Source organism: Thunnus thynnus, chromosome 24 (assembly GCF_963924715.1).
Source record: "Thunnus thynnus chromosome 24, fThuThy2.1, whole genome shotgun sequence".
NCBI lineage: Eukaryota > Metazoa > Chordata > Actinopteri > Scombriformes > Scombridae > Thunnus > Thunnus thynnus.
The window spans coordinates 1,136,180-1,162,372 of NC_089540.1; the positions used below are offsets into that span (position 1 = coordinate 1,136,180).

At 39.4% G+C, this 26,193-nt stretch overlaps 2 protein-coding genes across 3 annotated transcripts in view; one reads left to right on the plus strand and one right to left on the minus strand.

Annotated features, from left to right (window-relative positions):
• Positions 1 to 26,193, minus strand: part of ddx4 (DEAD (Asp-Glu-Ala-Asp) box polypeptide 4) — a 198,065-nt gene that overhangs the window by 150,695 nt on the left and 21,177 nt on the right. The window lies entirely within an intron of this gene.
• arhgap1 (Rho GTPase activating protein 1) lies at positions 1,054 to 24,829 on the plus strand. The gene is made up of 13 exons (XM_067582733.1): positions 1,054 to 1,163; positions 8,929 to 9,161; positions 9,493 to 9,591; positions 9,890 to 9,977; positions 11,672 to 11,803; positions 14,038 to 14,124; positions 15,619 to 15,717; positions 16,005 to 16,112; positions 16,336 to 16,412; positions 16,529 to 16,606; positions 17,699 to 17,827; positions 19,943 to 20,046; positions 20,135 to 24,829. Exons 2-13 carry the CDS (start codon positions 9,038 to 9,040, stop codon positions 20,300 to 20,302), a joined length of 1,293 nt encoding a protein of 430 aa, XP_067438834.1. The 5' UTR covers positions 1,054 to 1,163; positions 8,929 to 9,037; the 3' UTR covers positions 20,303 to 24,829.

Sequence of the window (26,193 nt, forward strand, 5' to 3'; positions counted from 1 at the left end):
AAGACTTGTCGGACAGATATTTGCTTCCTGTTTTTTTGTGAAAAGTGCTATGAGCTGCATTTCTGCATGACGTGTCATATCAAATTCCATTCTGTCTCTGAACATTACCTTGGCATAATTTATGATTTATTCCCCACAGGTTTGATTAATTGATTCTAAGTAGAGAGTGGCCTATTTTTTTTACTCTTCAAAGCAGCTCTCCTAAAGAGTTTTAATTTTCCAGCATCCTTATTATCAGCAGTTTTTTTTTTTTTTTTTTTGCAAGTGAAGTTACAATATTGGAAAACATGAGTGAGGGTTTTTTCAGTGAAAAAAAGAGTGATTCACACCAATTTTCAACATGCAACATACTTATGTTAAAGTGACAGTAACAGTCAAAAGTTTGGAAAAAGCTACTCATTCAAGGGATTTTCTACATTTTACTCTCTTCTACAGTGTAGATCAATACAGACATCAAAGCCACAAAATAACATATGGAATTACATAGTAAACAAAAGAGTGTTAAACAAACCAACATATGTTTCATATTTTAGATTCCTCAGTGTAACCACTGTTTGCCTTGATGACAGCTTTGCACAGCCTGCATTCTCTCAACCAGCTTATCCTCTTTACTATATAATTCTGTAAATGTTATTTCATAGTTTTAATGTCTTCAGTGTTGTTCTACAGTGTAGAAAACCCTTGAATGAGTAGGTGTGTTCAAACCTTTGACTGGTACTGTGCATGGTATTAAGAATGGTTAAAGATGCTGATGGTGAAATTGTTTTCTCTGCCTCTCCAATATTTATGCTATTTCTTTGGTGTTAAAACCTTAATCACAGGGCACTATAACATGTGTTAGATATCAGATTTTTGTGCTATCAAACTTAGTTTTAGCTGTTCTGGAAACCTTGAGATAATGTTACATTGTGTATTTGACTAATTATCTACAGAATAAGAAAAATACACGATGAAACAACTCAAATCTGACACCTACCAGGCCACAGGAGGCTTTTATTTTGACAGGTACGGTACATAACCAGAAATACATGCGTTTATTTTGAAAACCTGGGAGCCGGAAGAGGTGTTGACGCGGATTGTTGCTGTCAACAGCTCTGATCTGATCAAGTCTGCGGCGAATTCAGACATCACGAAGCTCATCGGCTGATTTCAAAGCAAGCACGGTAAATAAACATGTCTATTCTTTAACTGAAGTGTTTTAATATGAAACTGAACAATCGCGTCACGTGGTCTTGTACACTTTATTGTACAGTGTCATTGGGGATCATTTGTTGTGGTAACATTGATTTGTTATGCTTGGGTGATATGGTTTAGTTAACTTCAGTCATTCTCATTACGAATGAATGTCCACACGGAAAAGGAGCCGCCCGTGTAAAATGTCTGTGTATGCAGATATGTCGCTAAATGAAGCAAAGCAGCTTGCTAATGTGTCTTAGCTTTGCAACACTTGTCAGCTAAGGTAACGTTAGCTAAGTTAGCCCGTTTAGCTTGTCTAAATATGCAGCTAAGATAGCTTAAAATGTTTTTCTTGAGATTATTTTGTTGGTAAGTTAAAAGTAAACGGAGTCAGTTACGGTGCTGCTCACTTGTTGCTTTTATCAGCGGAGATATCAATAGCTGCATGAGGTTGTTAGCTCCTGTACATGGAGGGCGATCCGCCAAACTCCATGTAAAAACTAGTCCGTTTAATGTGTCCTTGCGTGATTTGTCAAGCATATTTCATCACATTTTCCTAATCACAAGGTTATGTTTGGTTACGCTGCATGCATTTAAACCATGTATTAAGAAGATTTTACAGTATAATTTCCAAAATGTGACTGATATACACTTCAATTATGTGCCGTTTATCACTCGGTATCTATGCGCTCGCTTACATTTGACTCTGAGAGAACTGTACCACAATGTTTACCAGATAATACTTCGTAGAGAATATGAAACACAGTAGCTCAGTGTAACATAGTGGCTGTCTGTCAGTATTCTGTGTGAGCTTGAAACCATACGTTCAGCAGGTGCCATTAAAGTCATAATGAAATAAAAAATACATCTATATTTTATATGTATGAGGAAAAGCTTATTTTTATTGGATATTTCAGAATATATCAGTGTGTATACTTAAAACTTGTATCCAGGAGCATTTCATAACAGGGGAGCAGTGGTGACCTAAAGGTTAGAGGAGCAGGCTTGTTACTGGATGGGGCCCTTGAGCAAGGCCCTTGGCCCAAGTGGCAACCTCAGGGGCTGAAAAATGAAGCCAAACACTACAGTTCCTTGAATGACTACTGAGGCTGGCTCCAAAAGCAAGTCAATCCCTGTAGACTCCCATGTTAATATGCCCACGCTTACAGCAGAAATGAATAGGTTTACAGCCTGGTACAAAAAACGGTTTTGGTCTCTATAGCTAATTTGTACCTGTTTAAATTTTATTAGGGCTTAAAGTTATGCATAATTAATGGAGTGGTCGCTTTGAGTGCCCATTTTTGGATTAGCTTGGAGTTGGGCACTGCCAAGATAGTGATGGCTGGAGCCACCACACTGAGCTTCAGAACCGCTCTACAGGAAACCTATGGGTGACGTCACGGAGGGTTTATCCATACGTTTTTACCATCAATGCCTTTGCCCCCAACCTCTGCTCACTGGTTAACAGATCAGACTGTGGTTGTACTGGGCAGCTTCCAGAAGGTGTGTAGCTGTGTGAGTATCAGGAAGGCGTTCCTGAAAAAGAGAACATGGGTTTTAGTGAAACTACTATGGTTAAATAAAGGATTAAAATATAAATCCCCTCTCCTCCCATATTAAACCATCCCTGTGTTTTCCTGATGACTTAGAAATGATCATTTGGTGGCGCCAGCCTGGTTATTTTGTAGAGCCCGGGTCGCTCTAAGGGTTGTAGAAAAAACTTTTTGAAATACTGAGGTCATTAATCCAAGACCCAGAAAAAGTTTCGATTATATGTGGGGAGATGCCGATGTGAAACTGTAGTGGGGCAAATTAAACTGTGCCGGCCCGCCATAGTTTAATACATTAATGGGAAACAGAAGCAAAGGGAAAATGCAATAAAGTAGCAACTCATCCACTGATTCAGACCAAAGTAAACAAACCATAGGTGTGAAAATGCCCTCAGATACTGAGATACCACCTAAAACATCTCAGATACTGAGATACTACATAAAACATCTCAGATACTGAGATACTACATAAAACATCTCAGATACTGAGATACCACCTAAAACATCTCAGATACTGAGATACCAGCTAAAACATCTCAGATACTGAGATACCACATAAAACATCTCAGATACTGAGATACCACATAAAACATCTCAGATACTGAGATACCATATAAAACATCTCAGATACTGAGATACCACCTAAAATATCTCAGATCCCAGCAGCAGCTGGCCCAGTGTGTCTGCAGATGAGTGAATCACGGTGGGATTTTTGCTTCTTTGTTTGCAGTTGGACACCATGTCATCATCAATGATAGGTCACTTTTTGGAAAGGCCGCTGCATATGGAGTTACAACTACCAATTATTTTCATTATTGATTAATCTGTTGATTGTTTTCTTAATTAATCAATTAGCTGTTTGGTCCATAAAATGACAGAAAATGGTGAAAGGGTTGATCAGAATGTCCTAAAGCCCAAGATGTCATCCTCAAATGTCTTGTTGTAGAGAAAGAGGCACATGTATATGATGTTTATCTGGTGTGTCCTTTTAGCTGACTGTAGCATTCAGTCTGAAACCATGAGCACCCAATGGCATCGTGCCTGTTAACACAATAATGCTATAAAGCTGTCTGTGGTTAGGAGGGCGTACACAGCAGTGTTTCACATGTAAAAATGATCACTGCTTGTTTTTATCTCTGTGCTAACAGGAAGAGAATGATTTTTTTTACTCTGCAGTATAGTTTTCCTGCCTTTTTTTTTCCCAAAGAACCAATTTCCAACCCCCTGGAGCAATCTTTGACTAAGCTGCTTTCCTCTGCTGCAGTGCTGTGATAGTGAGGAGGAATGAAGGGGGCAGGGTGCTGCTAGTGCAGGATCCCTCTGTAAACTGTTCTCTGCTTATACAGTATGTAGACACAGTGGCTGTGTGTGCAGGGTTGAATTGCAACATGATCCTCAAAGACTGACACCTGCAGACAGGTGTTGTGGCTGGGCGGGGCCGACCAGTGCACCGGATGCTGCTCTGCATCGCTGGTGTGAATCCTGGAAGAAACAAACTTCCTCAGTATCTCCAGATATGTGACCATTAGATTAGAGATGTGGGTATGGGCAGATTATGCCTAATAGTCATATCAGTGTTAGTCTGAGTACAGTCCTATTATTTTCTTCAGCAACAGTGTGCTGACTGGCTAACATCAGTAATCTTCTCTTTTAGGGCTGCAACTAACAGTTATTTTCATTATCGATGAAAAGCTTCAAATCATCACATTTGAGAAGCTGCAACCAGCAAATATTTGTCATTTTTGCTTAACAAAATGACTAAAATGATTATTCGATTATCAAAATAGTTGCAGATTAATTTTGGAAGACCTCCAGAGGAAGGCGTCCAGGAGGCATCCTAACCAGGTGTAACCCAAACCTGGCTCCTTTTAGATGCAAAGGAGCAGCAGCTCTACTCCGACCTCCACCCTGGATGTGTGAACTCCTCACCCTGTCTCTAAGACTGAGCCCAGACACTAGCCAAAGCTTCTGACCATGGGTGAGGACTGGAAAACTGAGAGCTTTGCCTTCTGGCGGTCTGGTACAACACCTGCATTACTGCTGATGCTGCACCGATCCACCTGTCAACATCACACTCCATCTTACCCTCACTCATGAATAAGACCCCAAAATACTTGAACTCCTTCATTTGAGGCAGCAACTCACTCCCAACCCAGAGGGAGCAGTCTGATTGTGATGATGATTGTGATGATGATTGTATGGAGGGAGATGATAACCTCTGTCTCTGGACTTCTCTGACCTTTGACGTCTTCTCAGCGGATGCTGTGAGACACCCCCCTCCCCCCCCCCTCCCTCCCCCATATTCAGCGAATTTTAATGACTTGACCAGTGTTTCATAATGAGGTCATGTGACGACACTTGAGCCAGCTCCTTTTGCAGATGAAGACCATGAATTGCAGTGTGTTGGTAGCTATGGGGATGATTCCTCACAGGCCAGCGCTGTCCTCAGCCTGGCTTTCTGTTTTGACCTTTAACTGACGAACCTGCTGTGTGAGAACGACGGGGTTATATTCACAAACACACAAAGCAAAGAAAGAGGAACCTGTTACTGTCCACATCATCTTAACGAACGTCCTCCCTGACAGCGTCTCTGAGACTGACTGTTGTTTTTCACTATCTGTGTGTTTCTTTGCTCAGCAGCAGCAGCAGCGCGCTGACTGTGTCTGTTGGTTAGTGGCAATATTTATTTAAAGCAACATGCTGTCAGCCAGCATAACATCACATAGTAGGGAGGGAACAGCCCGTGTGTGTGTGTGTGTGTGTGTGTGAGAGAAAATAAAAGCAGAGTGAATAAGTGGGGGTTGAGATATAAAAGAGGAAGTGTGAGTGTAGAATATGGGGTAGAAAGTTAATAAGCGAGAGGAGGAAGAGAGACGCAGAATTAATGTGAAGCAATTACATTACGCTACCGGCTCACTGACTTCTAGAGTTTGTTGTTGGAAGTGCTGGAGGCAGTGTGCTCATGTAAACTACAGTCTGTTTGCAGCCTATACTGCAGAGGAGGAAGCATTCTGCTGTTAGTGAAAGCCAGACATGTGAAGAAACACAGACACTCTGTTTATGAAGACGTTGTGTTTGTATACAGGAAAAACACACAAAATGATAAATAAGATAAATACTGGATAGTTGTATCTCTTGTGTATCTTAACCCCCCAGTGGTCCACAATGGTATTGCAGGGAGTGGAACATTTTTGGAGTAAATCCGAGTATGTTGGGACATATGCAGTGAATGTGTGTCTAATATGCACTCTTCAAGATGAGATGGTTGGACGAGCTTACAGCAGCCGTGCAGTGAAAGCAGCATGACCTCTGTCACTGTCACCCTGGATTTGTTCTGCTACATTCAGAAGCCAGCATTCACAGCAGCATACGCAATTATTATAACATTATTGATCAATCTGCTTACTTTTTTTTTTTTGCCATTCATTGTTTCCTCTATGAAATGCGAGTGAACAGTGCACCAAGTTACTTGTTCAAATTTCACATATTGGTCCCAGTACCAAATATATTCAGCATACTATCATATAAGACAAAGAAAAGGAGAAGATCCTCTTGTTTTAGAAGATGGAACCAGCAAATGTTTGGCATTTTTGCTTGAAAAATGACTGAAATCATTAATAGATGATCAAAATAGTTGGTCTGGATGAATTAACTGATTCATCGACTAGGCTAATTGTTTCAGCTCTAGTAGTTAGAAGAAGCCTAAAAGACTTTTTGTGTCTCAGTCACACTGCCGAGTCACAGCTGTAGACTGTAATTAAAAGTGAAGCGTATCTGTTAGGGTTGCAACGGATCACAAATCTCACGGTTCGGATCGTGTCACGGATTTGAGTCACGGATCAGATCATTTTTTCAGATCAGCCAAAAAAAAAGGGAGAGACAAAACTTTGTATTCCATATATTCTGTAAAATACTTACAGCATGGAACCTTTGCCCATGGTCTTAAATGAAAACAACATTCAAGATGTCCAATGTTTAAATAAAATCTTCAAATATATAAAATATTCAAAGCTCAATTGTTAAATTGCAATATAAAGCATGATCTTCCTTTAAACATGGTAGTGAATGAAACAACAGACTGTGTCCACATCATCAAAACTTCATAACTTACAAACATGAACACATGTCTTGTCCTGCAGCTTTTTGAATGAGCCACCAAACAAACATCCACCGCTAACGTCAGTTAGCAGCTACGTAGCTAATTAGCTGCTCAGCTGCAGCTCATTAAACAGCAGGTAAACATACCTGCAGATGTCACTACGGACCTGTTAGATGCTGGTTTGGTTGTTGCTCTTAAAAATCCCTGTTAGCGACACGCTGTCTGTCTATGACTTGTACTTACAGCAGTTTGTTTACTTTATTTTAAATGAGATATTACATTTTGCAATTAATCCGCTGTGAACATGCGTGCCAAACCGTGGGGAGCGATCTGTACGGATCATGGATCAACTATGATCCGTTGCACCACTAGTATCTGTCCACCAGATGTGGGTGACACATACGGCTGAAATGCCTCTTGTTCATTACAAGCAGCTGCTCTGTGGTTCTGTCATTGCAAATGACACAGGAAAGTTTCAAATATAGTTCTCTATCCTTCACATTATCCATCTTGTAAACATAGCCTGAACAAAAAATCTGACCAATGAAACTGTCACAAATTTTCATAAGCAACATATTCTGCACATTTCCTGGTCTATATTTTTTAAATTGGGGTTCTACTGAACATCTTTGCATGATCTTTAGTCAAAAACTCTTTATTTATCTTATAGTGGCCCTTTATGCTGCCTCTTAGTTCTGATTAGCTCCTGTCTCTTTAAGGCCCGCCTCCTGATGAGCCCACTCTGTTCTGATTGGCCAGCTTTCAGAAGCTGCACAACGAACCATGAAACAAACTATAGTAGTATGATTTCTCTATTTTTTCTTGTTCTTCACTCCAAATGTCAGCTTCTAAAATACATCTGTACTTGTTCGAGCCGGAATCTGATCTGAAATATGAGAGTGCACAACACACGGAAAAACCTTAGCAACAACCATAGCAACCAAGGCTACAGAGTGGACGGCTGTTTATGGAACGAGCTGACGTCAGCTTGTCAGCGAGGTAGAAAAAGCTGTCGCAAACAAAACGTTCAGAGCAAGTTGAAGCCCTGGCTTTTGACTTGCAGGCAGCATTTTTACATACGTTCACCTCAAATTTTGAAACTTTGACCATGTTTAAAATCTGACATCATAACAGGATATAAATAACAGAAAACCACAAAAAGCACAATATGGCCCCTTTAAGTATGTAATCCTGCTCCTCTGCCCATCTCATCATCATTTCTGTCATAAACTGCAGATTAGAATGCTGAACTTCCTGTTTCAACACAAAGTGCATTTTATTGTGTCTTCAAAGGTTTACAAGCGATTAATGATTGGGAGTCACTGTGGGACATTTTGGCCTTTTGAGGCTGCACAGGTGGAAGTTTTACAGCTGCAGCTTGAATACGATCAGCAGGGACTCAGCAGCAGTGGTAGCAGATTTTAGGAATGTCAGTGCAAATATACAGTGCGTTGTTAGTAGCACTTTTTGTCTTTGCTGTTAACTATTAAGCTAATTAGGCCCATAAATATGCAGTGACCTTCAGGTTTTTTCCTAGTTTTTCTAATATGTCATCCTCTCCTGCTCCCTCCCTCTCTCTTTCTCTCTCTCTCTCCCCGCCTGTTTATCACTGTCTGTTTAAATTTGAACAAGGTTGGTGTTTATGTAGCATTCAGCAGCTTGTATTTGGCTGTGGGAAGTGTTCACCTGGAGACAGACAGGGTGTATGCAGTTCTCTCACATTCCTTTCTACTCAGCTGTGCTGCTGTAGAACTGGTCTGATACTTTGTTGTTTACCAGGAGGACCCAAAGGTCTATAAATAGTACAATAGTGATTAATGAGCAATACTCTGTATTCTGACTGGATAGAAAGAAGCTTACTAGTGAAGCAGAAGAGGAAGTGAAAGCATGTTGGCTGGACAGTATGACCTCACATGTCGTGATGAACTGTCATATTTAAATGCAGCAGTATGTTTTAATACATGGGGTTTGATACTTTTGATAATTAGTTTATTACTTACTATTATTTACTAGTTATTAAATTATTATTTCCTGGGTGAACATGATGGAATAGTTGAAAATGTTTTCAAACCAGCTGACCTGAAATGTCTCTGTCTCTTCCAGGCTACTATTCTGTGGAGGTCACAGCTTTGTGTGTGTGTGTATCTGAGACATCACTGTCCAGCGTGTGTGTGTGTGTGGGTGCGTGTAGCGCCGTTCTGCAGTGTGTGTGATGTCGTCAGAGCTGCTGGTAGATTTGGGTGAAGACCCTGCAACTGCACAGTTGGGACAGCTGAAGCTGGCTACAATAGAGGACCAGCAGTGGCCCGCTGATGAATCCACTCTCAGCAAGTCAGGTGAGAGGGACTCCTAACACACACACACACACACACACACACACACACACACACACACACTGATGACGGCAGAGCTGCCATGCAGGGTGCTGTTCCTGTTGTCTTGTTAATTATTAATTCAATTTAATTCAATTTCAATGAGCTTTATTGGTGTGAAAGTTTCAGGAACAATGTTGCCAAAACATCAAAATACAATTTAAGGTGATTAAAAAAATTGATTGCTCTCTTTTGAATGATAATTATCAGTAGGTATCTGCCTAATTCAGTTGCTTTGATTTAGTGTTATTTCAGTGGAAATGTATTCATGTAGTGGTGTTTGTGTGTGTTGCAGAGACAGACATCTCCCAGCGCTTGGATGCTGGCTCTCCTCACCTGCCCTGGGACCACCCCTTCTATGACATCGCCAGGCATCAGATCATTGAAGTGGCAGGTTGGTCCTCCAATCACAAGCCTCTGTCCTCCCACCCATCTGGACTGTGACATTTAATAGTTTTTAATCTTGTATTATCAATAATTCTTCATTGTTAACCCCTAACGTGACCTCAGTTAGACAGGCTGGTCTCACATTTATTTTTTATTGCTCATTAATTCTTTGAATACACGTTTTAATCACTTTGGAACACTTATATGTACAATTTGGACTGCTTGGCAAGAGCTCTTTTATTCAGTGAGGAATCTATTTTAATATAGCTGATGTTGAATCCTGGTGTGTCTCTTTGTTTGTGCAGGCGATGATAACTTTGGCAGAAAGGTGATTGTGTTTAATGCCTGCAGGATGCCTCCTCAACACCAGCTAGACCATCACAAGCTGCTGATGTAAGTACTTCAGCTTCTCCTTCAAGTTTCTATACATGTGATGATTTGATTTATGGAGAAGTAGGATTTATTGAGACTGCAACTTTTTTCTCTCCAGTGACATTTCCTTGGAGATAAAAGTTGTTTTTTTTCTTTTGTAGAACAGACTGACTCACCCCAAAGCAGTTCCTTGTAATTTAGTTGGTGTATTTATAGTTGTACATTTAGTTTCTATTTATTACGAGGTTCCAGGAAAGTGGAATTATTTGGCCTCAAGTTGAACAGATTATTTCCCATATAGAGTAATGATTTGTGGCCACCAAAGTGAAATATCCAGGATTTGAGTAGAATAAATGTCATTTAGTTGTTTGACTCAGTCCATCATTTACCAAGCAGAACAAACTACTATAGAGGTTTCCACTTTGGTTGTATAGCCACTGTAGTTTACATAATGATTTGTCAAGTGGTGGAAGCAAAGGATGGCGATGTCATTTGGTTGGTCAATCATTACAATGGCTGATGATCAGATCGCAATTTTGTGTGTATTTATGGTTCTCTATTTATTTAAGACCTGTCCTCTTGCAACACTATCAGGCAGAAATTTTCCCTGATCACTCTTGGGAATGGCTATAATTCCATGAATTATTGACCGTCAGACCATCCCATCAGTGCCACCAGAAGCTCTGTTTTTCTGTTTGTACACAGAACTGTAAGAACAGCAGAATATTCATTATGGTAGGGCTTTAAACATCTTGTTGTTACTGTCCTGCACCCATCCAACTTGTTTTCTAATTGAACATTCTGAAATTGTATTTTTCATTTATGAAAAATTGTACATTTGAGTGGATAAAAGAGTTCCTATATGTCAGTGTAGTATTACTTTAACCAATAGATTACAATTACCAAAGCAATTTACTGTATAATTCATCAATCTGTTAACTGGTCAGAGTCAGTGTTACAGTTGATACAGTGTTTTTAGAATACATCATACTGCTGTGTTTACCCCCACATACATGTGTTTTAATACACCTCTATATGCACCAATGATACTTTTATTCATACAACAGTTTCAACAGTTTCAACACAGAACTCAGGGTGTAGTTTAGAACCAGTGAAAGAGATGGAAATGTTTTGGGATTTAGCAGCCATGAATCATTACAGGAGCAGTAAGGAAAGGATATTCTGGAAAACCTTGTCTAAACTTCAAGTAAAATTCAGATAGTTGCTGCAGTTTCTTTTCTGAAGCTAACAGTGACAGGAAACATGAAGAGGGTGGGGACCGGCATGCAATAAAGATCCCTGCTTGGAACTGAATTAGAGACGTCATGGCTACTCAGCATGTGTGTTTGACTGCTGACTTATCAGGAAATCCCAGCTACATATTTACTGTAAGTTCCACATATCCATATGACCTAGTATGAAGCAACAGAAGATGTTTGACAGAAGTCTACAAAGGGAACTGTGTCACAATAACTTCCGTTAAAAGAAAGCAAATGCTGCTTCAGTTTTCTTTTCTCGCCACAATGTTTTTCACCAACATCGCCTAACAGCTTCTGTAACATGCTAACCTGGTATCAAGCCAAAGCGTGTAATAACCCATCGCTCCACCGTGTCAGGGTCACATTTTGCCTGACCTAGGCATGAAAAGTACACGCCCCCCCATATACACACACACGTATATTAAAATGACAATGAATATGTTGTATTTTTTGCAGGTATCTTAAAGGAACACTGGATCAGTATGTTGAAAGTGACTACACTCTGATCTATTTCCATCATGGGCTGACCAGTGAAAACAAACCATCTCTCAGCTGGTTACGAGATGCATACAGGGAGTTTGACAGAAAGTAAGTTCACAAACACGGCATGCACAGACGTTACTTACTATCATATCAGAACTGATTATCAAGGTTGATCCAGGCATATTTTAAATGATCAGTATCAGCTAAAATAAAGCAGATCCTTTCATTACTCTACTGTGTTTTTACTGGAGTGTACAAAACATTCAGCTAGCAGCTTCTCATCATTAGCCGACACTGACTGTAACTCTCACCAGTCTAAGTGACAGACGATGATGGCTGCAGCAGTCACAAAATGAAACTCGCCTTTTGGCGGTTTGTGCGTCTGTACTCAGCCAAAGGTCATTTGTGAGGGAGGAAGCTCCACTCTGTTACACCACTGTACAGTTACAAGTAGACTGAGTGTTTCTGTACTTCTAACAACTCCAACAGAGACATCTTCTCTTCAGAGGATCGCATAACGTCAATTTAAGGAGTTACTTTCTCCAGTTAAACTTTCATTCATATCGGATCAATAATTTAATCTGATCTACTTCATATTTTGAGGGACCTTCAGAATTTGGATTAAGTAGCTCATGAAAAATGTGTGAAAAGTCAGAAGGCTACAGCTGTTATCTCAACATGACAGATACATATTAAATCTACATTGCATATCTGCTGCATGTAAATATAAGTATCAGATCGGAATCGGCAGCAGCAGATACCCAGTATTAAAGGTTCAGACTAGGGCCTGGATGGGACATCCCTAGGTTGAAGCCTTAGTCTGGCCTGAATTTGTCTTTCAGATCTGTTTAAAATAAAGACTAATACTCAGTAATATTAATACTGAGCATCTATGGGAGAGGACAGAACTAACTTCTGTCTGTGTGCAGTAGGGGTCTGCCCGAATACAAATACATTATTCGGCAAAGCACAAATAGTGGGTTTTATATGAATATTTGTTTCATACAAATATTTAAAAAATTATTTGTTGCGGGTGTTCCCCAGAGATAAAGCTGAGCTACTGACACAAGCAAAGTGCTCCCAACGAACTCTCCATAGCCTGTTGTTCCTCTTCTCCTTTCCACAAAGTTAGGTTGTAAAAAATAGGCAATAAATGAGAAATGCAAAGCAATAATTACCTTTGAAGTTCCTCCCTACACGTTACACGCTGTGCTGTCTCTGTGTTATGGGTGTATAAATAGGTAGAGGTCTGTCTGCAATGAGGCGATGAGTAGTTTTAGCTGTAGTTAGCACAGTCGTCTATGATCTGGGAGACTCCAGTTCAAGTCCCGATGTGGGGACCTCCTTCATAAAGTAGTTAATTCATGAACACTTATTGTAACACTTTAATTTTCTAAAATTAAAAGTGTAATAAAAACAAAAACAGGACTTTTAAGCCTCTTTCCACTTTAATTCAAATACAAATAATTTCGCTGCCTCAACAAATACAGATACAAATACAAATACTGGGATCTCTGCACATCCCTAGTGTGCAGGAAAAACACTACCAGCTTACTTAACATACACAGTAGGACTTTTAACAGAATATGCTCTGTCATATGCTCTGTATAATGGAAGAATGTTCAATATATCAAAGATTGCTTCCTGGCTTGACTACCTTGTCCATTACCTAAACCACATTTACCAATAGAGAAACATAAGTGGGAAGTGTTACGCAAACCACAGCATACTTTGTGGCTGCATTACTCTCTTGCCTGTTGAAGCCACTCAGTGGAGAGATTAATATCTCCACCTCGTCTCTGATACATTTCTCACAATGGCATTGTTTAGCATCAATAGAACATACATTGCCTTTTGATTTTGAGTTACTGACACTACAATCTAAGATCACTAGTCATTGCACATAGTCATGCACTAGATATCTGAAATATCTGCTGTCATTCTGCATTTTTATTGAATGAGTGGTGTTTGTACTTTTGGCCACTTAAGTACTTTTACCATTCTTCTATTTATGGAAATTGAAGAAAAAAGCATCAACATTAGACCTAGAATGTGAAAGCACATTGTCAGTGGTTGTTTTAAAATGTGATGTACTGTAGATTTATCCCTAAATTAAAAGTGAAGAACACTGCATGCCTGTTCATGAGGGACAAAAATGTAGACAAAACCACACGAGCACACACACTCTTCTCCTTATCATATGTAGAATACATTTTTTTAATGTCAGAATATCTGCTGTATGTCTTGTTGTGTTAATAAAATAGCATTACACGTATAAAAATGTTCACACTGTTATGTTTTCAGATGTTTACTGCAGATGTGTGTCTGTGTGTTTTCAGGTATAAGAAGAATATCAAGGCTCTGTACATCGTCCATCCCACCATGTTCATCAAGACTCTGCTGATCCTCTTCAAACCCATCATCAGGTTCTTTTTTTTCTGTAATATTGCTAAACATCATTTTCAGGATCATGTTACACCTCATTTAGCTACAATTCATTTAGTTACAAAAAATACTTCCTTTTTTTTGTTTTTCTGACACTTTTCGAGAGTGACACAGTATTGTTTTATATTTTGCAGGTTCTCCAAACACTATGACTAGTCTGACAGTATATAGGACAATATTGCAGGATAAAATGTTACTGTTTCAGTTTGCCATTTTACCTAAATTCACTTTTTTTCCTTCTTCCACAAAATGCAATGAGTCCAACTTTGGTCAAAATGACTTCAGATGAAAGTGGCCTACGCAGATGTTTCTGCTTATGCATTTGTTTGTGATTGGACTACTGCCATGGAACTTGCTAGGATTAATTAAAGGTTTCATCAATCTTAGCAACATTCTTAATAGATCTTGTCCAATTGATAAACGAGGAGCAAACTTGCAACAATATTGGACAGAATCGTTGGGTGTAGCCTCAATTATGAATCGGTTATGAATCTCGCTGGGGATGAAATTTAGACCATTACAACACATAAGCTGTTGTACATAACGCTCAGTGTCTGCTCAAATTGTGTTGATATTAAACACATCTCCACAGAAATTCCACTTTTATTTGTTAGCCACCCACTTCAAACAAACTCAGTTTTCTAAATATATAAAGTAAGGTTGGCGTAAATGATGTTATTCTGGATACTTTGGATGCTAGCTGACATGTAAAAACGTCTACATTCTTGCAAGATCGTCATCTGTGAGTCACTGACAAATAGTACAGTGTTACTCAGATGAGTTCTTAACATGCTTCCACTATCTGTTGAACAATCACTGACATGTTTGGACTGTGAGCACTTCTCTAGAAAGCAACAGTGAGGTATAAGCTTTACACTGATGAGAACACTAAGCCAACAAAAAATAAAAATTGTGTGCTAGTACTCAGTTCACTTAGTCAGTGTATCAAAGGTAGAGCAAAGACCTCCAAGTTCCTTTGGATTCAATGAATCATTTCTTATGATATCATCTATCTGAGGAAGCTTCAAGCCCAACCAGTGCTTTAAATGAGGAATTAGGAATGGCAATACTGACAACATTATCTGATACGGCTTTGTAGCAACTTCATGAAAAGATTAAATCACTAAACATGGCTCTAGTGACATCTAGTGGCAGCTGTGGAAAACTACAACACTGGCAAATTTGTCTGTTTTACAATTTCCAGGTCAATGACTGATTCAGGATGCATATCTGCATGTAACAGTATTTACCCAACAACATTACATTTGATACTGGAAAGTAACTGAGTGCTTCACATTCAAACTTTCATAGTACAGATATGTTTGCAAAATGCGAGGCTATATAACTATAATGCCACTTCTATATCATTAATGTAGTATTTCAGAACTTTTTCATCTTTCAGATTTCAGACTCATTTCTACTCAGGCTTTTGGGAAACAAACTCCTGAGCTGATTTTGTGTCTTTCTCTGTGTAGTTTTAAATTTGGCAGGAAGATCAACTATGTGAGCTATCTGAGTGAGCTGGAGGACGTGGTGAAGTGTGAGCAGCTGATTATCCCTGCACGTGTCAAAGAGTAAGAACTCATGTCCAGATTTTGTTCTAAAAATCCACTTTGAAAGGATACACAATGGATATTTGCATTTGATTTCCTACTGCATTCCACTGTTGTCATTTTACACACTCTGCATGCATTTGAATTTGTTTGGTGGTGAAATAGCAGATTGTTTTACATTCACTGTTGTCATTTCCACCTAGAAAACATCTAATACTCCACCTATTATTCCCTCTCCTTAAGGGGCAATTAGAGTACAGCTTGGTTAACCTTTGCTGGTGATAATCTAACATTGTCTATGTGTCCAGGTATGACAACAAGTTGAGAGCAGCTTTGAAACCGACTGCCCAGCCTCCCATGTCTCCTCCTCGCAGCCCTCCCCTCCCCAACCAGATCTTTGGGGTTCCACTCACAACGTAAGTCACTACATCTCTGCTAATCTGTCTGTTATATTCAGCTTTGGCAGAATATGTAGAAAGCACATCTAGAAATATTTCCTCGAAATGTTAAAGGCATTAGTACACAAACTAAAGTTCTGTTAGATGTGTATTAAAACCCCAATCAACTCATAATGACCTTTAATTCAAGCTTGTCGTCCTACCTCCTGTGTGTGTGTGTGTGTGTGTATGTATGTGTCAGGCTCAGAGAGAGGAGTCCAGATGGTGAAGCAGTTCCTGTGGTGATGAGAGATACCATTAGCTTCCTCTCAGAGCAAGGTGACTCTTATCTTGTGGTAGTAGAAACACAAACACACATGCTCCAAAGCAGCTCAATAACTTATTCACACAGTAAGAACTTCCTGGTTGTTCCTTACCGTGTGTGTGTGTGTCAGGTTTGGAGATTGAGGGGATCTTCAGACGGTCTGCCAATGTGACTCTGGTGAAGGAGGTCCAGCTCAAATACAACTCAGGTAGGTTCCATTGGCCTGTTAAAGCGATCTATAAAGCTGGGCATGTTGAGGTTGTTACACAGCAGAAATGTTGAACTGCTACTGCAGGAAATCTGACAACATGGCCTACCTAACATTCCCACAGCCTGATGTTCCTCTTTGTCCCTGGTGAGTGTTGGCAGTTCAGCTTCATTTGATGGGTGAAAGGTGAACTGCGAAATTCAGTCTCCCAGGTGATGCTTTACATTAGCGGCTAATAATGAGTCAGATCTTTCCTCCCTGTGTGACATCAGTGCTGACCATCTTCATAAACTACCAAAGTAAAAGACTTAGTGGTAAGCGGCAAGCCTTACTGAAAGTCTGCAAAGTTGAAGAAAGTGAACCCTTTGGGATTACGTGCATTTATGTATAAATTTGAAATAAAATATTGTCAGATCATATAAGTTCACAAGAAGCACCTGCTGATGTGAACCATGCTGATCTCAGAAGACTTATGATCAAGAATCGTTGAATCATTGACACTTACTTTTTTCACCAGCACTTTGAATGTCTTATGGGTGTGTTCAAATGATGAAGTTATGACATTTTATATCCAATAGGTCAAAGGTCAGCTTCACTGTGACATCATAATGTTCTGCAAAAACACTCTCTGGCCATAATTCAACACCATAACTCAGGAACAGGAGGGGAGACTGTGACCATATTTCACATTTGGTTAGACACTGAATTGGTGACACTAATCTTAGTGCCACCTTGAAACTGTGGTGATTATTTAGATCCTCTGTGCTGCCGGTTGAAGATGTGTGTGAAGCATCTACGTTTTAGAAATTGTAGCTTTCTTGCAGCAACATCCATATCTGAAGCATTGTCTACTGTCATGGCTACATCTTTGAGTTCTATCAGAATCAGCATCATTGGCCAAATATGTGAACACATACAAGGAAAATACACTGATACCTTTTATTAGATTCCTTCAAAGTCATCACTACAAATGTAATATGAGTCTGGACAGACATGGATGTAAACTACAACTTGACGGAGGCATACAACCACAAGGCAGTATTTCTAGTTTAGATAGAGTTTCTTTTCTAATTGTGTGTGTGCTTTTTGTAGGTGAGGCAGTGAATTTCAGCGAGATGGAAGACGTTCACTTGGCTGCTGTGATTCTGAAGACGTTCCTGAGGGAACTACCCGAGCCTCTGCTGACCTACCAGCTCTACAACGACATCGTCAACTTCACCTGTATGTTCTTAAAACCTTAATCATCATGAATATTGTTAGAATTATCTAGTGTTTGGTCAGATGGTGCCAATGTAATAAATTGAAAATGAATTCCTGTGCGAGCAGGTCATGGACGGGTTTAATTCCTCCCAGGTTTCTTACTTTTAGTGGAAACCATTGCACTTTGGTTTTCAGTTCTGCCACATGTCTTATATGCCATTTGAATTTAGCAGCTGGATAAAAAAAGCAATAGTTATACACTGCCAAAATTTAAAGTCTGACTGAAACTGGCACTAAGTAGCCTGTCTAGGACCTCATTCAGACCAACACAGTGACGTGGGTCTGAATGACTCACCCTCAGGCCACTCCTCTGGTCCAGGGTTGGATGCAAGTCAGATGCTTCCCAGCTTTGGTGAAATGGCTTTTTGTCAAAAATAAAGGTTAATTCATGATACAGATCAGTGTTTCCTCTGGGATTCTTTCAGCAGTGGTGCTGTTGGTGCGTGTGCAGAGCCCACAGCACCAGAGGGGCTCAGGAGGCCCAGATAGCTGTAGTTGTAATAAATGTCAAAGAATGAAATGCCTCAACCCAGAAAATCATCATTTAGCAGTGCTGCTATATGTTGAAAGAATATAGAGAAACACTGCTGATGTTTAAACCTCATCTAATTGAAACCATGAAAACAGAGAGAGAGAGAAAAACAACAAAGAAAGAAAGAATGAGACAGAGAAATAAAAAGCATGCACATGTGGGTGAATGAGTAAGAACATGCTCATGGACAGATGGAGAGGTGAAACAAACTTTTTTACTTTGTAAGTATTTGATAGTCATAATAATTATAGTGTTATACATTCAGTGTTATTCTGTAATTTATGAGTGAAATGTATGAAGCACACTGCAGAATGGAGTCTCTAACAGAGACAAGCAGGGTCACAGCTTATTAGCAGTATTATGAGTCTGCTGTTTGGAAGGGGTGAAAGTCTGATTACATCAGTTTCCACAGCTGAACAGTTGACATAAGGAAAAAGTGTGAGGTCTGTCTCACCACAGACTTGTCTTAATACTACTGCACCATCAAACATCCGACACGCACAGATGGGAAAACATATCAGAGAGTCTCATTGTGTACTACTTACAGTAAATACACTTTTTGTCTGCTACATCATACACATCCACTCTGTAAATCACTTCTGTTCATGATGGCTCTCCCTAGTTTTGCATGAATTTGACAGAATTTGACAGTTATTCCTCTGTGTAGATGGAAAATTTGCTCCCAATGAAGTCTAACATAAAGCAGTAATGTGGTGTTCTATCATAGGCAGTGCAGACAGTCACACTGAGCCTGATTGCATCCTGCTACACAACACAAGAGCCACAGACTCTAAACAACAACCCCCATTAGCTTTCCTGCGAAAGTCTCCTTATCTAACTTAGAAACATGAACACACGACTTGTCCTGCACCTTAGCATGTTGAAAGTCAGTTAGCAGGTTAGATAGCTAACTAGCTGCTCAGCTGCAGCACATTAAACAGCATGTAAACGTAACTGCAAATGTCACTTCAGTCCGGTTAGATGCTGGTGTGGTCATCACTCTTCAATACCACTGCTAACAACAGACTGTCTGCACATGACTTGTAGCTGCAGCAGTTTGTTCACTTGTCTCTTAATCCCTGCGCTGTAACATCAGCACTCTAGCAGCCTGCCAGCTGTCAATCAAACACAGACACCGACACGCCCCTCCAGCTGGCTGAGATGAAAAGGATCATATCTGATATTTCCCCAAAGACCTTTTTCTTCTTCTTTTCTTCCTATATAATAATAAAAAACTATTAACAAGGATGTGAAAATGATATTGATATTATTTTTGACAGAAAAAAAAAAGACTAAATGTGATTTAATTTGGACTTTACTCGGGTACAACACTCAGGTGTTGTAAATTAATCTGATTACTGAGCTGCTGCATGTATACACAGATTTAAAGTAACCATGTTTCTACAGTGCATGTAAACACGTCTGAATTCCTGTGTAACCTGATTTCTCCCAGTGACTTGGGTTTCTTTGGCACATGTAAATGTACTGATTGACTGCTCCATCTACATGAGTTCTAATTCACTCTGGTGTTTTGTGTGTTCCAGCTGTGTCCAGCGAAAGCCAGGTGACAGTTATGAAGACGTTGGTAGAGTCACTGCCAGAGGAGAACTACATGTCACTGAGATACCTCATCACATTCCTGGCACAGGTACAGCTGACACACCACACTCATCCATCACCTCACCTGTAACTGAGTTTGTCTGTTACCTACAGTGTGTGTGTGTGTGTGTTTGCAGGTATCAGCCAACAGTGAAGTGAATAAGATGACTAACAGTAACCTGGCTGTGGTGTTTGGTCCCAACCTGCTCTGGGGGCGGGACAATGCCATGTCACTCAGCGCCATCGGACCAATCAACAACTTCACCAGAACCCTGCTGGACCAGCAGCATCTGGTCTTTACCTAAACCCTGCCCCTTCATCCTGCATTCTCTTCCAGTTAGAACCTCCGCTGAGACCCTGCTTCCCCACAGCATTTAGTCCTCACCAGGGTACTTCTAAACCAGTAGCACTTAGACTAAACCAACTCCCTCTGCTTTTCCATTTAAACATCTACCACTTAAAAACATCCCATGGACCAATAGCATTTAATTTTTGTCTCCCACCGGTCTACATTCTGATTGGACCATTAGCAGAATGTGTTTTGTTTTGAAGTGGTCATTTTCAGTCCAGATCAATGCAGCGACTCCAGGCATGAATGGATGTAGATGGAAATGGTACAGTTATCCTCTCTCTAAAAACGACTTAGAGCATAAAATTCAACTTATTCAAGCTCATAAGTTGAATTCACATCCATTCACAGAGTCTCTCTGGTCTGACATATTTAACATCTGTCGTTGGTGGCAAAGTTTTGACCAGGCAGGTAATGTTTTTTGCTACTTTGGTGTTGCCTGCTGTCATTTTGAGAGGGCTACCTAACAAGTGCTAATAATATAGCAGTAATCATAAAAAAACAAAAAAAACTAGATGTTAAAAGGCTCCCTGATTTTGTTACAGCATTTTATTATGTCTCCAATTTCTACCATTTCCTCCCAGCTCACTCAATATGTTGCAAAAAATGTCAAGTTTCAAAACCACAACAGTGATCTGAACCAATCAGAGCTCTGTAGGTGGGATGAAAAACGGGGACATCATCTTTGTATCCCAGAGCCAAAAAAATGTGGTCAAAAAATGGCCGTAAATATGCTGACAGATGATGAAGTAACACAAAATACCAGGCTAGCACACTATAAAGTGCTGTTACATGATCAGGGATCTTTTAGGACATAGATGGACTGTGAGTTCAGGACTAGTCTCACAATCAGTCACTGCCTGGCTTCAATACAGGCAACCTTCCTGACTCCTCCACCACCCTACTGCACCCAACCAACCCTTCTACCTAGAATTAGATCTTTGCAGTCTACCTGAAGAAATTCCAGCCCTAATTGCATGTGTTTATAGTTGTATTTAACTGTGTCTATCTGAACACAGCCTGACTGTCATCTTGTAGCAGTTGGAATTAGAGTCTAGACATCCCCGGTCTTTCTCTGTATATCTGTGCTGTGCTGTTGTCAGTCTGTCTCTCTGCTGTTTTCTGTGTAGTGCCAAAACAAAAAAAAGGCCTCCAGTGTTCTCAGAAAGACTCAGAGAGAATAATAATTCTAGATAAATACAGAGATAAAGCAGTGCAGTTACCAAATGTCCCCTCTAGGATTATGCTCCAAAAAAAAGAGGAAAGATAAAGAGAATGGAGCCGCGCCTCCATGAAAGTCTCAGGTTAAATTTAAAGATGAACTTGGTACCAAACATTGTGGACAATCTATGAAATGCTGTAATTCAAACAACCAGTAGAATAAGAGCTGTGTGATTCTACCAGCAGCTCAGAAAGTGTTAGAATCCAAACACAGCTGTGCATGTGGATGAAGTAAGTGCTGGAGCTGGTTTAGGTAGCAGCAGCTCTGTAATATACTGTACCATATCATGATAGTTTATGTATGATTCTTTATGGCTTTCTCCTACATTTGACTTCAATATTGTGTTAATGTTATATCTGGATTTCTAGATTTGATCAGCATAACTTTCATCCCATTAGAATCCTCCAAACTCTCATTGTCATTATGATTTTAGCATGTTTCATTCTCAAAGTAGCAGTTTTTTTTTTAAAGGTACGGGATAGATGGCAGACATACAGTAGCTCCATACAGTGTAGTGGAATATTCAATAGTACAAATACATAAAAACCAGAGATGTGTTCTGCTGGCTGGAATAAGCAGGAAATGACTTCCAGTTAGGCATTTAGTCTTTAACGAATAACTCTGGCATGATTCCTTTTTTTCCTTATTGTCAGCAAATTCCATTGTGAAGACCAAAACTAACCTGTTAGTCTGTCTCTCAGTTTACTTTCTGATTCCCCTACCCTGTCTGTCTTATCCAAACAATAACCACTCAGTTTATAATAGATTATTTCTGCCATAACATGCTTTCACTTCTCAGTGCTTATAGCCAGGGCCGCATTAATTGAATGCACTTGCACTGTATTTAGCAGAAGACGTCTTTGAAAAAGTGTACCCATCTTAGTAGCATAAATCACAAAAATGGAACCAAGCTCTGTTCAGGGAAAGTTGGATGCAGGAGTTGAAGTTTAAAGCATTTGAAAGGATGTGCCCAGTGCAGCTGTAAGACTCCTGTGTGTTGTGGTTGTTGTGTGAGGAGTCTTGTGAGCCTGATCACGTGACAGTGGTGATACAAGTTATTATCGTAATCTTTGTGTCAGGTAGTTCTAAATCATTATTCTTTGTTTTTTCTGCAAACAATAATGATTTAGCCACATGGCATCACCACTGTGTGCGTTCAGGATCATTGAGTTTCCACGGCAACATGATGCAAGAGAAATCCTTTTTATTTATTTTAATTCCTTCTACATAGAACTCGGAATATTCCTTTAAATAATGAATGAAACTGTTGTGATGTAAGCTTTATTTATATCTTAAGTTGCCTTATATTTTGCTTGATGCTGTGCCACTAATGGAGCTTGTCCAAGTTGTATGATGGTTTCTGGGTGTCTGCAGGGTCCTCTGGTCTGTCTACACCGAGCTGTGTGATTATTGAAAATAACACTCAGCACAGAGGCTGATTGCTGAACCTCTCGAGTGCTTTCATTTTTTTCATGCAGTTTGGTGTGAGTTATTCTGCTTATACAGTACCATGTCCACTCGCCTGCAATCATTTAAGTATTGTTCATTCACTTTTTTTAGTACAAAACACTCTTTAGATATAAACTTTGTCAACCTTGAAATAGCTACTAATTTACTATTCCAACAGACAGGAGGAGCTGTAGACTTTTTATCTCTCCAGGACTCTCAAAACTGTTCAAATGAAGAAATCTGAGATGAAATATCACTCTTAAACTCCTCAGACAGCCTGTGATGAGGGTCACAAGCCAAAAATGTTGGAAACCAGTGCTTTAAGGTACAGCAGTGATACACAGGACAGGTTTGAGTCACTGTTTGAAAGCTCCATGTAGATCCACTGTAGCTGCATCATCCGTCCACACTAACAGCAGCTTCAACTCAAGTTCAAATTTGGCTTCAAGAGAAGAGCTGTGTAAATAGGCTAGCGGTTTCCTCTACATCTCCCAGCATGTCTCAGTCATAGTTAAAGCTGTAATTCCCAGGCCAAATACCATTTCTATACTTTGTGGTGCATCTTCAAGCTTTATTTCTGGTCATCATTCAGTTTCCAAAGCCTTAATTTAAAGATGTTTTTCTCATTTTCTGCCAACCCATCTCCAAATTCCACTCATCCAAAGCTTTGTGTTAAATTAAAGTCATAGTTGTTATATATTACATAGACTTTGGCTGGATTGTCACATGAACAAAACAGAGTTACCTGTTTGTCCTGTGTGACCCTGATCAGTTGTGTCCCCATCTTGTGGTCATACAGTCTCTGCTAATGACTCCTGGCCAAACTCTGCTATTGAATCAGTTGTCATTTATTCTATCGATGGCCAAAATGTTAGCAGTAGGTAAATATTAGTGTTGTAATGTTGCTATAATTATTAATATGATGTGACTGAAACGCACCAAAAGATCAGAGATTTAGTTTGACTGAAACTGAAAGCAAAAAAAAATCTCAAATGTTTACCTGTTGTAACTCCCAGTCATGTCAATGCCTCAGTAATTGACATGGTATCAGTGTATATTTGGGTGTGTGAGTTTAAATGCTGTCTCAGCTGGCCCCAGCACATTCAAATAGACAAAATAGGTCTAATTGTTGGGGTCTAAATATATAGTTAAAAAATGAAAAACTAGGGCTCCTGTCAGTTGAGGTGTTTGTGTGTGTGTCTGTGTGTGTATTGTTGTTGTAAGGTGGAAACATGTTAACTCCAGTTTTGGTGATTTTTATTATTTGACATAATGAGAGAAATGATCTCTTAAGGTTGAGAAAGTTGTACAACACTGCTCTCACAACCTCATTGAAATAACAGCAAAAATAAGATGAAACCAGTTTTTCTCAGCTCATGAAAAACTGACGTCTTGGAGATACATGTTTTTCATTTGACAACAGCAATATGCTTGTGTGTGTGTGTGTGTGTGTGTGCGTGCGTGTGTGAGTGAGTGTGCATGCTCGTGCCTTGTTTCCCCCCAAGTGATCATGTGATTAGCCATCAAAGTGCCAGTGTGCCCGTTCTGCCATAAATTAAAACAACCCGAGGTGCGTTCAACAAAGCTGCGGTGTTTGTATGTTCGACAGGGTTCAAAGCTGCATGTTAACAGACAGAGAAAAAACAAAGGGGACAGTGGAGCTCCCTGTCAAACTCCTCAGCTGGTTGAACACAGCTCAGCTGTAATGGATGATAGCAGGCTTGAGAAATTTAACCTCATAAATATGGAATCCATAATACTGAAGAGGATTAAAGATAGATACAAAAAATATGAGTTCTCATTACACTTTATTTTCATTTTAAGGTTACATATGCTTCTTTAATATCCAGTTAACCTGATAATGATTTATACTTCACATTTCATTTTTTATCATCAGCATATAGTCAGTATCAGCTGTTGTCACAGACTTATAAACATGTAACTTTGTGCTCGTCAAACACTTCAGAATCCAACTATAGTTTTTTCATCTTCACGTTTTACAGTAAAATCAACCAAGTATCATTCCTGTTCATATAATTTCTATAAAACTGTTTCTCTTCAACTCTGCTGATCGATTACAGCTCTGTATAATCTATGGATCTTTGTACTGTAACTGTTGTCATAGTGACAGTGAACAATATTTCTCTCTGGGAGAAATTATTTGGTTTCAAGGCTGATTTATTGATACTTAGTGATCTTATTTTCTTAACTCTTTTTCATCCTTTACTTTTGATATGTTGTGGATCTTACTCTTATATATGTACTGTATGATATAATGGTAATAAACTGTAATATCAATGTGTGCAAACAATAAACAAATGGTGAACAAAAGCTCAGGTTCCTGACGTCTTTCTGACGTCATCTGACGTCTTTCTGTTCCTGAAAGACGTCAGATGATTGTGTAACATTTCTCCATGTTTATTCACTTTCATGACATTCAAGCATGCACAGAGAGAAGCATCACCGCCTCTGGGCCACACACACAGTATACACACATGTATTTCTATAGCACAATTCATACAAGAGGCAGTTATATAGTACTCTACAGACATTTAAACTGAAAGTGATCTGAAACAAACTTTAAAATGAATGAATAAAAATGTGAAAATGCATACAAATCTGGAGGCAATACAGATATAAAAAATAAAATAACGACTAAACAAATAAAAGGGACAAAGTTTTAAAATGATAAAGTTCAATCTGACATTATTTTGAGAAGTTATTAACATTTTGTGTGGGTTTATTTTTTGTTTTCTGTCCTAAAATTTGAGAAAAATCAATCTCTAGCATGGTACTAGTACAAAGCACCAATCAGTGCTGCTGATGCTAACTGGGCTTGTGTCTGTGTAATGTTATAAGAGTCCTGCAGCAGTCACAGTGATGATGGTGACACAGACCCCAGCTTGTCAAAAAGAAGTAAAAAAAATTCAAAAAAAGTAAATGTGGCAGCAGAAGAAGATGAGAAAGGCTCTGAAATGAACAACAGACAAAAACAAAACTAAGTAGCCCAGAGCAAGGAGAGAAAATATGTTGAATGTTCTTTCCAACTGTCTGGAATTTAGTTGTTGGTAAAACTTTATGAACTGTATCATCAGTTCAAATCTGTCTGTGAAAACCAAATGTAGTTATGTCTTAATTGAAAACATGCAGCTAAATTATTGCCTTAGCCCAAATAT